The sequence below is a fragment of the Cupressus sempervirens genome, chromosome 2, assembly GCF_028749045.1.
Source record: "Cupressus sempervirens isolate cs-2001-9-10 chromosome 2, ASM2874904v1, whole genome shotgun sequence".
Taxonomy (NCBI): domain Eukaryota; kingdom Viridiplantae; phylum Streptophyta; class Pinopsida; order Cupressales; family Cupressaceae; genus Cupressus; species Cupressus sempervirens.
Window position 1 is genome coordinate 647,966,751 of NC_143119.1, and position 13,746 is coordinate 647,980,496.

A 13,746-nucleotide genomic window follows, 5' to 3' on the forward strand; every position below is an offset into this window, starting at 1 on the left:
AAACTGAATGATAGGACGCAAATCGTATGTAAAATTATTCGAGCGAAATGCAACTGTTGCGGGGAATTCTGTCATTCCCAGATCATGTAAGCAAGCTACCATTAATCTTGTACCGTAAGCACAATGAAGAAATACACTGTTGGCGGATGTCTATTTCCTTTTTAGGCTGCGCAGAGAATTTGTTTTTCGTTAGATTTGAAGTCCTGTTCTGTTTTTTTTCCCGGATTTGGTAATGCATTTGATTTATATAATATTAGGGAACCAGTTGTGACTTTTCTTAACGAGAGTTTTTGGTAGGTTTCTTTTACTGTGGAATTTCTTTTCTGAACGAATTTCATAATATGATTCCTAAATGGCTTGAAAAATATTTTTTTGTATGTTTAGGGTTTAAAGATATTTGAATGGCAATTTTTTAATGTTTGGGGTTAATATTGGTTTGTTTTTGCTGGTAATTGTCCTTACAGAAAATTGTTATGCAATTAGGTTTGCTTGATCTCAGTGTAAGAAGAATTAAATGAGTTGCAGAATGCTATAACGATATATGTTTTTTTTGAGATACTCGCAAGAAAACGTTTAAGAAACATTATATTACAACACTGGGCTGTTACTTTTTTTGATTACCTCAACGCGGGAAAATTAAGGTTGAAAGTATGCCTAAATACCAATTTGTTGTACTCTTCATGTGGTCTTACATATCTCTGGAGTTGTCGTTCTAGTTGAGGACCCATCCACGTGTTCTGTTGGGACAAACTTATTCCTTGGTTATTGGTATCAACATGTTGCAGGCTACACCTAGATGGGCCCAAGACCACGGCGGATTAGAATGACAAAGTTTTACTGGCTGTCGCTGTCAGAATGTTTGATTTTTGCAATTTGCCTGAAATTGCGTACTAGCCAAATTTTTAAATAATGTGCTCGCTCTAGATTATCCAAGAAATGTTGCCTTTAGCAATGATAAATGGTGGATCAAGAAGTATGGCCCGAAACATAAGTATATTAATTGCAGAAATCTTCAAAATTTATTTATAAAATTAGACAAGGTTGTTGGATATGCAAGTTTCTATGCTTTAATTTCTGTGTTTTTTAAATTGCCCCATTTAACCGTGATTAGCATCCGCTCTCAATCCATCATTAAATCTATTTCTTCTGTATGATTCACCCATGACTTGCACTTACCTCCATTGTTAAGGTTTAGTGCACCCAAATTGAATGTGGTATATAACTTGTATAGAAACTTCTTTCCATCTAAACATTCCCACAATTTGGATTTAGGTGGCAGATATAACTAACAATTACATTTACCAGATTAGAATACAGTCTGTATTCATGCTTCTTGGAGAAACGGAAAATGTCTTTGAGATGGTCTGCATAAAGCGCAACTGTTTTTCTGAACTCTTGGCGCTAATTGATGCAACCCTAGCACCTAGATAAAGAAGACGAGGATGCGAATCAATTAGTGTGCTAAAGCATGTGTTGATGATGTATGAAAAATACACCTTTGAACACAAAGGTTACGATCTTTGAAATGCTCAGACTATAATGATTAATGCTTCCGATTGCAAGGTAGCTAATAGCTAAGGTGCATAGAAGCATCAACAGCAACAGACATGTATAATCAAAGTAATTACTTACTAGGATTGTCAATACATCAAGAGGTAACTTAATTAAACACATTCCAATACTATTCAGCTGACCAATCTTATTCCAAGTCAACCATCAAAAGAGATGAAATAGATAACAGTATATCGGGAGGAAAACACAAAGTATATCTGCACAGTTAGAAAAGATCAAGGAAAGAGATAAAAGTATTTTTATGCGGAAAATACATAGCATTCTTGCACTTTTTCATAGGCCAAACCTTTTTTCATTTCAAGTAATTGGGATGTAAAAGTAGATAAGTGTAGTTGGTAGTTGTTCGATATTGACAGCAAACAAAACAGTGACTGTAATCTAATTTCACACTTTAGCTAGATCCATTTCCTAGGGATAGTCATGCTATGAGTGCTGTGAAACATTATTTCTAATGGTGATCTTCCTATTAGCTTCAATTTGCCGACATACAAAATTAAAAAACAGGTTGGGATTCCCTGCTTTTTATAATTAAAACAAATAATCAGTGATTCTTTTGATTACAATATGCTCTAAAAAACAATTGATAACTATCTTTACTGTCTACTCTTTAGATCATCACATTCTTATTGGAAATTATCACATTCTGTCCTATATTGTAGATGTATCTTATTTGAATGCCATAAGGACATTTCAGCCTTTTCTAAATCACAAATAAATCTAATATTAATTTAATGTTGAAACATTATTATAATTTTATGTAGCCATGGTCTAATGGGCAATTGTCCAGTAGAAAGGCATAGTGATCATCACAAAGACTGAAGGTCAGGCTTATTGGGTACAATCTTGGTGATAAAGTGGACATGCTAATGCGAGCCATACGTGGGCAAGACTAGGTGCCAGTCCTAGGAAACTAATGCATAATGGAAATCCCTTGGACTTGGCATCTAAACTAGTGGTGCTTTAATTCTGATGGTGCATTGCTGCATTGCACTTTAATAATGGTAGGAGAGTCACAATCTTTATTTAAAAATACGTATCATCCAGGTGGTGGGTAAGTGCAACGGCTAATCTGTAAAAAAACAATCTGCACAGACATACATCAGAAACTGGACATGAAACATTCAACAAAGTTGATTGTTTAACAGTTTTTATATAAAATTCTATCAAATGAAAAATTTCGATCTCCCCTCACTCAATAGCTAATGATTTAACACAAATAGTAAGAAGAATATAACTATAATTAACATCAGATTCTTGCAGTCCATTGGTTCTTTTGGATGCATGTCAACCTTTTGTTTTGATGCTTCCGATCACAATCTGTTATCCATCATAATCTGTTTTTCAAATGATTGGTCGCTGAGTGTTATCTGAGACTTTGATGCAAAAAGTTGATGCACAGTTTTCTCAAAGGGTCTACAACTTAAAGATTATAACTGCCCAATAGAACTGTATTACTGAATTAGCGATCAAATCAAAACTGTACAAAATTATCGGCTGCCACAAGCCTTCTGTATATAATCTAAAATGATAATTTTTTATTAATAAATATTATATATGCAAAGTTATTCCCACATAGCAAATCTGTTACCTTAAACAACTTTTTCTAAAATTAAGTGCAATAATTTGCAGGAGCTTTTACTGAAGTTGCTTAAAAGTCTTATTTCAATAGTACAAATTATAATTTAAAATGCAAGGCTGAATTGTTTAATATAATGCTGGATCGGCAGTTTTAAATTTATGCATAAGAACCCACTTACATGTATTTTTCCAGTTCAAGAACTTGTACATGGTTTGCAAAGTTTGCAGAATTGTATTGCTTGCAAAGGTGGCAAGATTCAGGTCAGGCCTGGTAAAAAATTTCAATCCAAGTAACTGTGCATTAATTGATGAATCAACTTGACCAGACTGGGTACCTAGTGAGAAAGCAGAAAATTAGGTAAGACTTGAGCCTTGGCTAGCATTTAATTTAGAAACAGTACAGTAGTCGAATAATGTGAACATTGTTCTCATTCTCTTTCTTCTGACAGATCAATGCAGAGCAGGGAAGTTTTAGTGCACAGCTGGGTTTTGATGGCTATTTCTAGAGTTTTGCCAACAAGCAAGGGTGAAACTTAAGCTTTTTGTAAAAATCCCTGCTTTTCATAAGTTTTCAGTTTGCCAAGTCTGATCAAAAGCTTAAATTGACTTACCATGTCAATCTTGCTGAATCCAAGTCTGGCTACAAAGATATGAAACACAGATGTAGGCTTGCTGTTGTGAAAAAAATGTTGTCAGAGTTCTGAAATATCTGGATTTTTTTTTTTGATGTGAATGCTAAATGGGAAGCCCCTTCAGAACTCAAAAGTTCCTGCAATTGTGTATAAGTTTGGATTCTGAAAAAAATACTTGAAGAAATCTGCCATTTAGTTGCTAGTTTATTACTTTTTTGCAAAAGAGGATTTCAATCTCACTGGAAAGTAGATCAAATCTATTAGAATAAGAAGAATATCTTTCTTTAGTAGGTGCACGATACTGTCTCAACCCGAATATGTGACAGCATGATTGCTGAATTGACTGAACATTGTGTCCAACCCGTGCTCAAAATTGCTGCCCAAAATACAAGAATAGGCCAAGGCCTTGCCTGTAGTGGATTTTACCTTTACATGATGTTCACTCTGTGCAGGTGGGATAATTATTTCTTATCTTGACTACTGTTATCAACCAAAAAGACAACTGAATTTAAATAAACCTCAGCAATTAACACAAGTTAAAGACTAACGGCGTATAATGAACTGAACTTTCTTGTTATAGATTTGCAACTCTGTCTATTGCTCACCTTTTTCCTTGTGCATAAACAATGAATAGTTGCATTTTTACAGATTCTGTTTTTCACTCATCTTTCATTGTTTGTATAACTAATCACGCTTGTTGATGTTGCAGCCTGTAGATTAGCATATTTCTATTTATATCAAAATGGACTCTGAAGAGTACATTGAGCTTCCCCCTAGTCCATGCATGGATAATGGAGGAGGAAAAAATCCAGATGAGATTTTAATGGTAGAGGAAGTCAACAAAGAAAATTTCAAGATGGAAGGGGAAGAAAACATTGGCTTAAACGAAGATGGAAACAAAGCTGCTGTACAGGGGGAAGAAACTGATAAAGATGGAATGGCTGCAGAGGGGGGAGAAATTGATAAAGGTAGAATAGAAGGTAACTGTCATATTTTGGAAGATGACAATCAAGGAAGAGGATATGAGAGGCAGCAGGGTTTGAACCTCCATCTTAATTCATTTGCAGCAGATGAGAATGAACTAACACAAATGAAATCTAACCTAGTGGATGGAAGTCCATTTGTTAGGGAAAGTGAGGCAACAAAAACTGATACATCTTGTATCTTGTAGATAAGCATGCTTATGAATAATGTTTTGAACCATTTCCAGATTTTAAGAAAGCAAAATATGTGGTAAACGGAGCTTTTATATACTCTAGGGTTCAATTTCTTTCTTTTGATACACAGGCTTCAGTTTCATACTTTTAATGTGGAATGATTTTCAGTTATGTTTGTTATTTACATATTATAGACAAGAATTGTAATCTTGACTCAAGATAAATAGCTAGATCAGGTGTTAAGCGCGCCCGGCTGTCATATATTGATGACCAGCCTTATGTTCATGTTATATACAACTATCTACCAAGGTTTGCATCTTCTCTCCGACCAGCCTTATATTCGAGTAGCTTTATTTTGTTTATAACATGTAATATTCTCTACATTGATATCCTGTCCCATTCCTATCAGAGAAAGCAAGAAGAAGCTAACTGAGCTGTTGCAAAATTGGTCTGAATGGCACTCTCAGTATGTTGCAGATGCCAAGGTATGTCCACCTTATGGTTCTTAGTAGGTTTATTATGTTTTAATGTTTATAATTTTCCTCTTTATAATCTATATACTTGATTGAAGATTCACTGAGCCCACCTTATGGTTCTTAGTAGGGTTATTATGTTTTCATGTTTATAATTTTCCTCTTTATAATTTATATACTTGATTGAAGATTCATTGAGCCCACCTTATGGTTCTTAGTAGGTTTATTATGTTTTCATGTTTATAGTTTTCCTCTTTATAATTTATATACTTGATTGAAGATTCGTTGAGCCCACCTTATGGTTCTTAGTAGGTTTATTATGTTTTCATGTTTATAATTTTCCTCTTTATAATTTATATACATTGAAGATTCATTGAGTTTTTAAATTAATTTTGACAACTGAACAGCTGCAAGAGTTATAAAATGAGACAGCTCGAGACACCTTCTCATCCAGTTTCAGTATTTACTTCACACAATGTCTGTCAAAAACAAGAATTATAACTTTTTGTTATTATCTGGCAATGATCATAAAACAAACAAGCCACCTTGAATCTATAGCAACTCATTCCATAAACATTCTGGGAATAATAAGCAGATATAGCCATCTCACAAAGAAAGAAGGCTCAACCTATAAACCAAACATTTCAGAAAGCAAACAGATACATCTGATCTCTTAAAGACCATTTTCCTTCATGCCACAATGCCGTCTTTATCCCTCTTCACATGTAATGTCACATCCCTGAAACAGAATCTAGTAATAAATAATAATAATAATAAAATTAAAATATATAAATAATTTTATAATATAATATCATATAATTACAAGTTAACTAAGTTAATGAATGGTCAAGAGATATACAACCAAGAGTTATGACTCAACGAAAGATAGAAGATGGAGAAGAGTTCATTTGAAAGGGATAGGGAGAAGGGAGGAAAGGGGGGAGTGTATATTGGGAAAATGGAATCAACCACCCTAACAGCTAATGAAGGGGAAGACCAAGATTCACCTCCTAAGATAGGACCTGTTAGCACAAAAGAAAGTGTCAATTTGTGACCTAATGCAAAAGGGTGAATTACTTGGATTTATTTCCCTCACATCTCCACCTTAAGAGGGTTTTAGGCAAGTAGATCTAAAATATAGAGAAATGGAATTGCGTATTGAAATAAAGAAGGAAAGATAATATACCTTTCAAGATACAAACTTGAAAATGGGTTGTCAAACGACCTCTAAAAGTGCTGAATCCTGCAAATAGAACTAAAAACAGCGAGATCTACAAAACTCAGAAATCGTTTGGCTGTCTGGCAGAGTCTACTTTCCTTAGTAGAGGCGACTTTTCCCTGAGCAGGGAAGAAATATGACCTTGATCAGCTGTGTCCAAACCTGATTCTGATTTCATAGTTCCAAAGTTCCACTAAAAGGGTATCCAAATCCGCAATGTGGTTGCCTATTTGAGATCTACAACCTATAAAATAAAGGGTTTTTGTTTGTTGTGGGGGGAGGGGGGTTGCCTTAGTCAAACCCTAGTTTAGGAATTAACCTTGAATTGAGTAAAAAAATAGAGAGTGCTAGCAAGTAGCACAAATAGATCTAACATGAAGCAACGCAAATCTATGAATATGCTCTTGAATTCAGAATGTTCAAGTATGTAGATGCAGTAGCCTTGTCAAAACTTCAAAAACCCTAGGAAAGGAAATCAAAAGTGAAACCAAAACCTTCATGAATGAATGTGCTTGAAACTTGCCTTAAGAATTGAAGGATGAATATAGAAGTAGATGCAATAGCCTTTTCTCAACTTAAAAAATCGTAAGAAAGGAAATCAAAAGTGAAACCAAAACCTTCATGAATGAATGTGCTTGAAACTCGCCTTAGGAATTGAAGGATGAATGTAGAAGATGCAACAAAGTATCTTGAATGTATGAAGGGAGATCTTAAATGTTGAAAATGTTAGATCTTGCATAAACTCCTTTAATTGCTTGAATGCTTGAATCCTTGATCTTTCATGGAGAACTTGATTGAATGCCTTGAATGCTTGAAGAATGCTTGAGTGCTTGACAACTTGAGAGCTTGAGTGCAACTCGCCTTAGGAATTGAAGGATGAATGTAGAAGATGCAACAAAGTATCTTGAATGTATGAAGGGAGATCTTAAATGTTGAAAATGTTAGATCTTGCATAAACTCCTTTAATTGCTTGAATGCTTGAATCCTTGATCTTTCATGGAGAACTTGATTGAATGCCTTGAATGCTTGAAGAATGCTTGAGTGCTTGACAACTTGAGAGCTTGATTGCCAGTGCGTGTGTGAATGATAGATGATGGATGCAAAATGAGGAAATGGATGGGTTTGTAAAGGGATCTGAATTAACTTTCTCCCCCAGGTCGACTTACGTAGAAGTTAACATCCCAAATCAATCCAGACATGGGACTCGGGAAACAAACCCAAAATAGGGTCCAAGCAGTGTCCCTGATTGACCCAGTAAGGACGCATTGTGTCCTTGATTGAGCAGGGACATGCTACGTTCCTGCTAAGCAAGGTCAAGAACCTTCAGGATTCCCTTGGGCTCCCAAAATAGGTCCCGGAGCTCAAAAACCAGGTGCAGAATTTGAGATATGATCGTTAAGGCGTGGAAAATAGATTCCAAGTGATTGGATGAAGGGAAGGGAGGACATAAGTGGTTAGATCCTACCTTGAGCTTTACGCCATGAAAATAGGAGCATTAAAGAGGATCTATTAGATCCTACCCCTTGGGCTCTTGAAACAGGTCCCGGATCTCAAAAACCAGGTGCAAAATTTGAGATATGACTGTTAAGGCATGGAAAATAGATTCCAAGTGATTGGATGAAGGGAAGGGAGGACTTAAGTGGTTAGATCCTACCTCAAGCTTTACGCTATGAAAATAGGAGCATTAAAGAGGATCTATTAGATCCTACCCTCATTTCGCCTAGGAGAAAGGAGAAGAAAGGGGAGGAATGCAAATGAATGATGAAATCATAGTAAATGAGTGCTAAACCATCATTAAATTGAGGTGCTTCCAATTTAAGACGGTACAAGGAGCATAGGAATTAAAGAAGGATTAATGGAAGAAAAAAGTAGAAAATAAGGAAGTGACTCTTTCAAGGGCATGCAATAATGAAGGTTGTAACTCTTTTAAAGGATTTTGATTATTTTTTCAGAGGGTGGTTATCATGAAAGGATGTGACCATTGCAAATGGCAGACTTGTGACTTTCCCTCACATCAGAAGATATAAAGAGGGATGGGTTCCTTTGAGGGGAACGTCCAAGAATGAACAATATGGAAGATAACTTATTACTCTCAAGGGGCAGCAGTGGAGAGTGGTGACTGAAGTCTTATGAAAGGTGGTGACCCTTTCACCGATGAGGAATAAAGGAGACCATTTCAATCATTTAAGATCAGTTATCAGTCATCATTCATTAATTCACAAAGGCAATCATCAATTAAGAAATTAAGCGAACAACTAATCAGCAAACCACTCTATCAAATCAGCATTCATTCAATTCACCAATATATCTAACCAACAGTCATTACATCATTACTCGTCAATCATCTAATTGACCATCTTTTAATTATCAGTGGCCAGTAGCTCAAATCATACTGTCAAAAGAATTCATTCATTGAATCATTCAACAACAATCACGTCATGCTCCTGATTTGACATGAGATTAGCAGAAAACCCACAATATGAAAATGCCTTACACACATAAGACAACACAATCTTATTAATTGTAAAACTTGCTACAGTCAGCCATCTTCAGTAAGTCGGGGATATTGGTTGCCAGATATAAATTTTGCTTAAGGGGATTGATCTCTTCCCTTAATAGCAGCAATCTCCTCTAAGACAAAATTAAGTATTAGTTAAGAATAAACAATAATGAAATGAAGGAGCAGTTTAGTCATGAAGGGCATACAGTTAGCAGCAGAGGGACACTTCTCATTCCAACAGTTACATTCTTGAGGAAGATCATTCATCTCCAACCCTGATGGAGGAGTATAAAAGACATTGCCCAGCATTCAAGGAGGGCAAGAGGACAGAACCATTCAACTGCAGGAAAACATATGTTCAGCCGAGGTAGTCAAACAAGACAGCAGAACAATAAAATAAGCAGCAACAGATAATCGTTGAATGACAGTATCATCTACAGCAGATCAAGTTGTAGTAACACCTCCAGTCATTGTGTTATGAAGGAATAATTGTACTTATTGTGCATATTTGAATGGATGCTAATGTAAATATATTTTGCAGACTTTATCTCTAAATTAAAATATTAAAGAATATAAATAGAACTTAAAAAATAAAAATAAAAATGATAATACTAAAAATACAACATAACTAAATTTAGTTAAGTTAATGAAGAGTGAAAAGGCATGAAAGGAAAAGTTTTGACTCCCTCAAACATGAGATGCCAAAAGGAAGAAGAGAACTAAATTTGAAAAGGGTGAGAGCATGAAAAAGAAGGGGTTGTGAGTCTTTGAAATGGTGGTAATTATGAAAGTATGCGACTCTTTCAAAGAGGGACAATTATGAAGGGTTGTGACTTTTTGAAATGGCATAAATGATGAAGGGCTGTGACTCATCCAAATGGTGGCAGTTATGGAAGGTTGTAACCTTTTCTAATGGCAGCAGTGATGAAGACCCACATTGGATGGAAGATATAAAGTGGAGAGTGCTTCATTTGAGGAGAACATCCAAGGGAGAGCTATTTGAGGAGGACATCCAAGGGAGAGCAATTTGAGTAATAATATATTATCCTCAAGGGCAACAATGAAAAGTGTTGATTCAATTCTAATGAAAGGTGGTGACCCTTTCACCAATAAAGTATAAAGGAGATTTCATTCCAAGCAAAAGGGAGCAACAATAAAAGAGCATTATTCAGATTTTGAGAGTAGATTGAGAAGAAGAATTGCATTTGGTAAAGGAGACTGATATAAGAGATTAACCTGATGTGAGAATTCAGACTTCAGATATTCATACAACTTATCTCACCTTATTCGAGTAAGAATTACATCTCTAACTTCACTTTTCCTCTGGTCTCATTGTTTATTTATGGATTTAGGGCAATGCATAAGGTGATTTCAAAAGGGGACATTACATAAATGTATATTTATATCCATGCAATTGACAATATCATACACCTTTTATGTACTTGACCTATTATTATAATAATTGCCAATTAGGGATATCAAGTTATGGAATCATTAAAAATATTATATAACCAATTGAATTCATTGATTTAATTTAAGCTTTAGGGTGAAATTCCATTACTTTCTCCAAGACTAAAGTCATTCTTGGATGGTAGATTTATTGTGTGAAGGTCTCATGAAATAGACTATATGCAACATCCTTCAAGGCCTAACCCTAGTATTGGGATAATCTGCCATGTGCCCAAAATTACTCCACCTCTCTTTTCCACAAAATCCCTATCTTAGGATAGTTTAGTGCGGAGTAAAAAATAGAATTTCCCTAATTTTAATTTCTTTTTATAATTCAGAATTCTAATGTATATATATGTATGTATGTATATTTACCATGTAAAATATCCATAATAAATTAGCACTTATTACTATGGCACAATTTATATTTTACCAACCTTAAATAGAATGCCTTGTATATAGAACATACACATTTAAGAGGGAATAAACAACTCAACACCTTTATGATATTAATGACTTTCATTTATTTTGGGCTTTTAAATTTTTTTGTTTATCTTCCCATGGTATAAGGTTTTTAACAAGTTTTTAAGAACATATTCTCTTTCTATGTAATAATTAGATATCCCTTCCTTACTTTGCTTTCACGTGAATGTGATTACAAAAAATTATATTACTTCTTATTTTTTTCAATCCTCTTATTATGTGCTTTTCAATGCTTTATGGATTCCGTGTCTACATATTAATATGTTGTAACACACACTTTTTTTGGGTCTTAATTAACAACTAACATATTAAAGAATTACAGTTATTACTTCATTTTCATAAGAAGATAGTTATATCAGTTATGTTCATATGAATGAGATTAACGGTTAAATTTAGTTAACCAAAATTTCATAACTTAGAATTGAAAACACCATCAATAAATTTACTATGGAAATTAAAATCTACATACCATGGAATTCGAGACCGAAATCAATCTAAGGATGCTTCTGCAACCACCTAGGTTAGTCCACAAATGCCATTATATCAAAATCAAATGATGATTACCATTAAATACCACTATATCAATTAGGCATCAATTACCATTGGATCATTTAGGGCATCAGATACCATTGTATCATTCAGGGCTTTAGATACCACTATATCATTCCTTTCCTTCCAATTTGCTAAACTGTGGCATTAACATAAGATTAGAAAATATGCTGATAATCATTATTCTTATATATGAAAAATTGAAATAACAATCTATAGATAATTCCATATTGTGTTAGAAGAGCAACCGATCTAACTGGTTGCCAATTATATTGACTATAAGAATTGCTTTCATTTAAAGAATAATTGTAACAATAATACAACTCAATTAATCTTATGTTCTACTTGAACATATATCATAAAAATAAAAATACTTGTATTTGACATATGTTTGAATGCATAGCTTATCTTTTTTTGATGCACATCTGACATCTTGTGGAGAGGGGAAACATTATCAAGCGCTTAACCGCCCAACCTCGGACAATAACTTATCTCCACACAATCTCTAATGAGAAAGACCCTCCCTACCCAAAATAGACAGGGAACATTTTGACAGCCACTAAGCATCCTAGTATCTAATCACACCACTCGACTTGACAGTAGGAGAATACAATAAATATGATCATGCATGAGGTATTAAATAATTCATATTAAAAATGATAAACATTGTTATGTCACATCTGATTCTGTTTCATGTTAGTATAGGTTCCTTTCTCTCACCTCTTCACCCTTTTCCTTGGCTATACAACAGGGTGAGTCCCAAGTGTTTGAATCTCAGAGCAACCAACTCTTTCTGTTGATCTCAACTAAATGTTAAAATATTATGTGTTCCAGCTCATCACAATCTGTGACTCGAAGAATGTTATCTCTAAGACTCTTGCAAAAAAATATCATTGATTCTGACTTTTAATGGTATAAATATGGTAGCATGTCACAGATACTTGGCTTTATTCATCTTAGCTGATGATATTATAAACAAGGATGATTTGCTTCATAATCTGGAATTGTATCCTACTGCTATAAAATCAGACTGCAGTAATAACTGATTAAGAAAATATAATGCCATGTTTAGATTTTTGGTTAATCACATAACTTGGAATAATCTGAAGGAAAGAATGGAGTTTTGTTGAATGTTCAACAATCTGCCTTAGAAAAGATCTTGATGCTAGTTTCTAGATTTTATAAATTTAACATATATCTGTAACTTGCAGCCCCTAAACTCTATTTCTTCTTTGAAAATCTGGATATGGTCCATTGGATGGCCTTAGTCTCAATGTGCTTCAGATCTGATCATAATTGCTGATTAATATCCTCCACAAACTTGGGCTTGTTTGAATATAGCATACAACTGATGAAAATCGCACTGCTCTGCTTCAACTCGATTTTCCCTGCAAATGTTTGGATTTTGAATTGCTCGAAAATAGAAGTCGGGTGCCATGAAAATAGAAGTCGGGTGCTTGTAATAAATACTGCCTTCCGTCTCCTTTGACTTCAAAATGTATAATGAATAATGTGACTCCTTGGCTTCCAAGAAGCCGTAACATAAAAGAAATGTAATGACTCTAAATGTGCCAAGTGTTCAATCAGTTTTAAACAATAAAAAGAATAAAAAGGATGGAAGAAGATTTGAAGATTATAATTCGTAAAATATTACTGTTTATATTTATCTACGTACACGTATATATATTTGTGAGGTGGCATCATTATATTATAAAGAAAATAATATTATGGTGTCACCTTATATTTATATCTGTGTGTACGTACATAGGTATATATTGTTATCGGTGAACATAAATTAAAATAATATGGTGAAAGATCATTTAAAATCCTTTGAGGTAGGTATTATATTTTAATTGAATTATTTTATGTCTTAAATTGTTTATTTAATAGCTCATGCGGTTCCATCGATTGTATTCTGATGTTCAAGTCGTTAGTCCTCAACCATGGTGAATCACGATTCATACCCATTTGCCTAGTGATGGTGATGCTCCTGTGCCCAATTTTTTTCTAACAATGCTTCCACCCCTTCGACATGCTTCCTACAAGGAAATTCTCCACAGTTAATTATATTACCATAACAAGTTATTAATCATAACAACTAATTGCCTTTTCAATTTCATGAATTCGTGATAAA

At 34.3% G+C, this 13,746-nt stretch overlaps 1 protein-coding gene across 2 annotated transcripts in view; it reads left to right on the forward strand.

The window, feature by feature from the left end:
* The window catches only part of LOC149575039 (uncharacterized), a 125,349-nt gene continuing 111,603 nt past the window's right edge, over positions 1-13,746 (forward strand). Inside the window, exons 1-6 of one of the 2 annotated variants that reach the window (XM_089814901.1) lie at positions 1-86; positions 3,372-3,508; positions 3,600-3,676; positions 4,492-4,942; positions 5,167-5,248; positions 5,349-5,424. In XM_089814901.1, coding sequence (XP_089671027.1) covers positions 4,525-4,942; positions 5,167-5,248; positions 5,349-5,424 — 576 coding nt within the window. In that variant the 5' untranslated portion in view covers positions 1-86; positions 3,372-3,508; positions 3,600-3,676; positions 4,492-4,524. The remainder of the gene's footprint in view (positions 87-3,371; positions 3,509-3,599; positions 3,677-4,491; positions 4,943-5,166; positions 5,249-5,348; positions 5,425-13,746) is intronic. The other variant, XM_089814900.1, reaches the window with a different exon arrangement.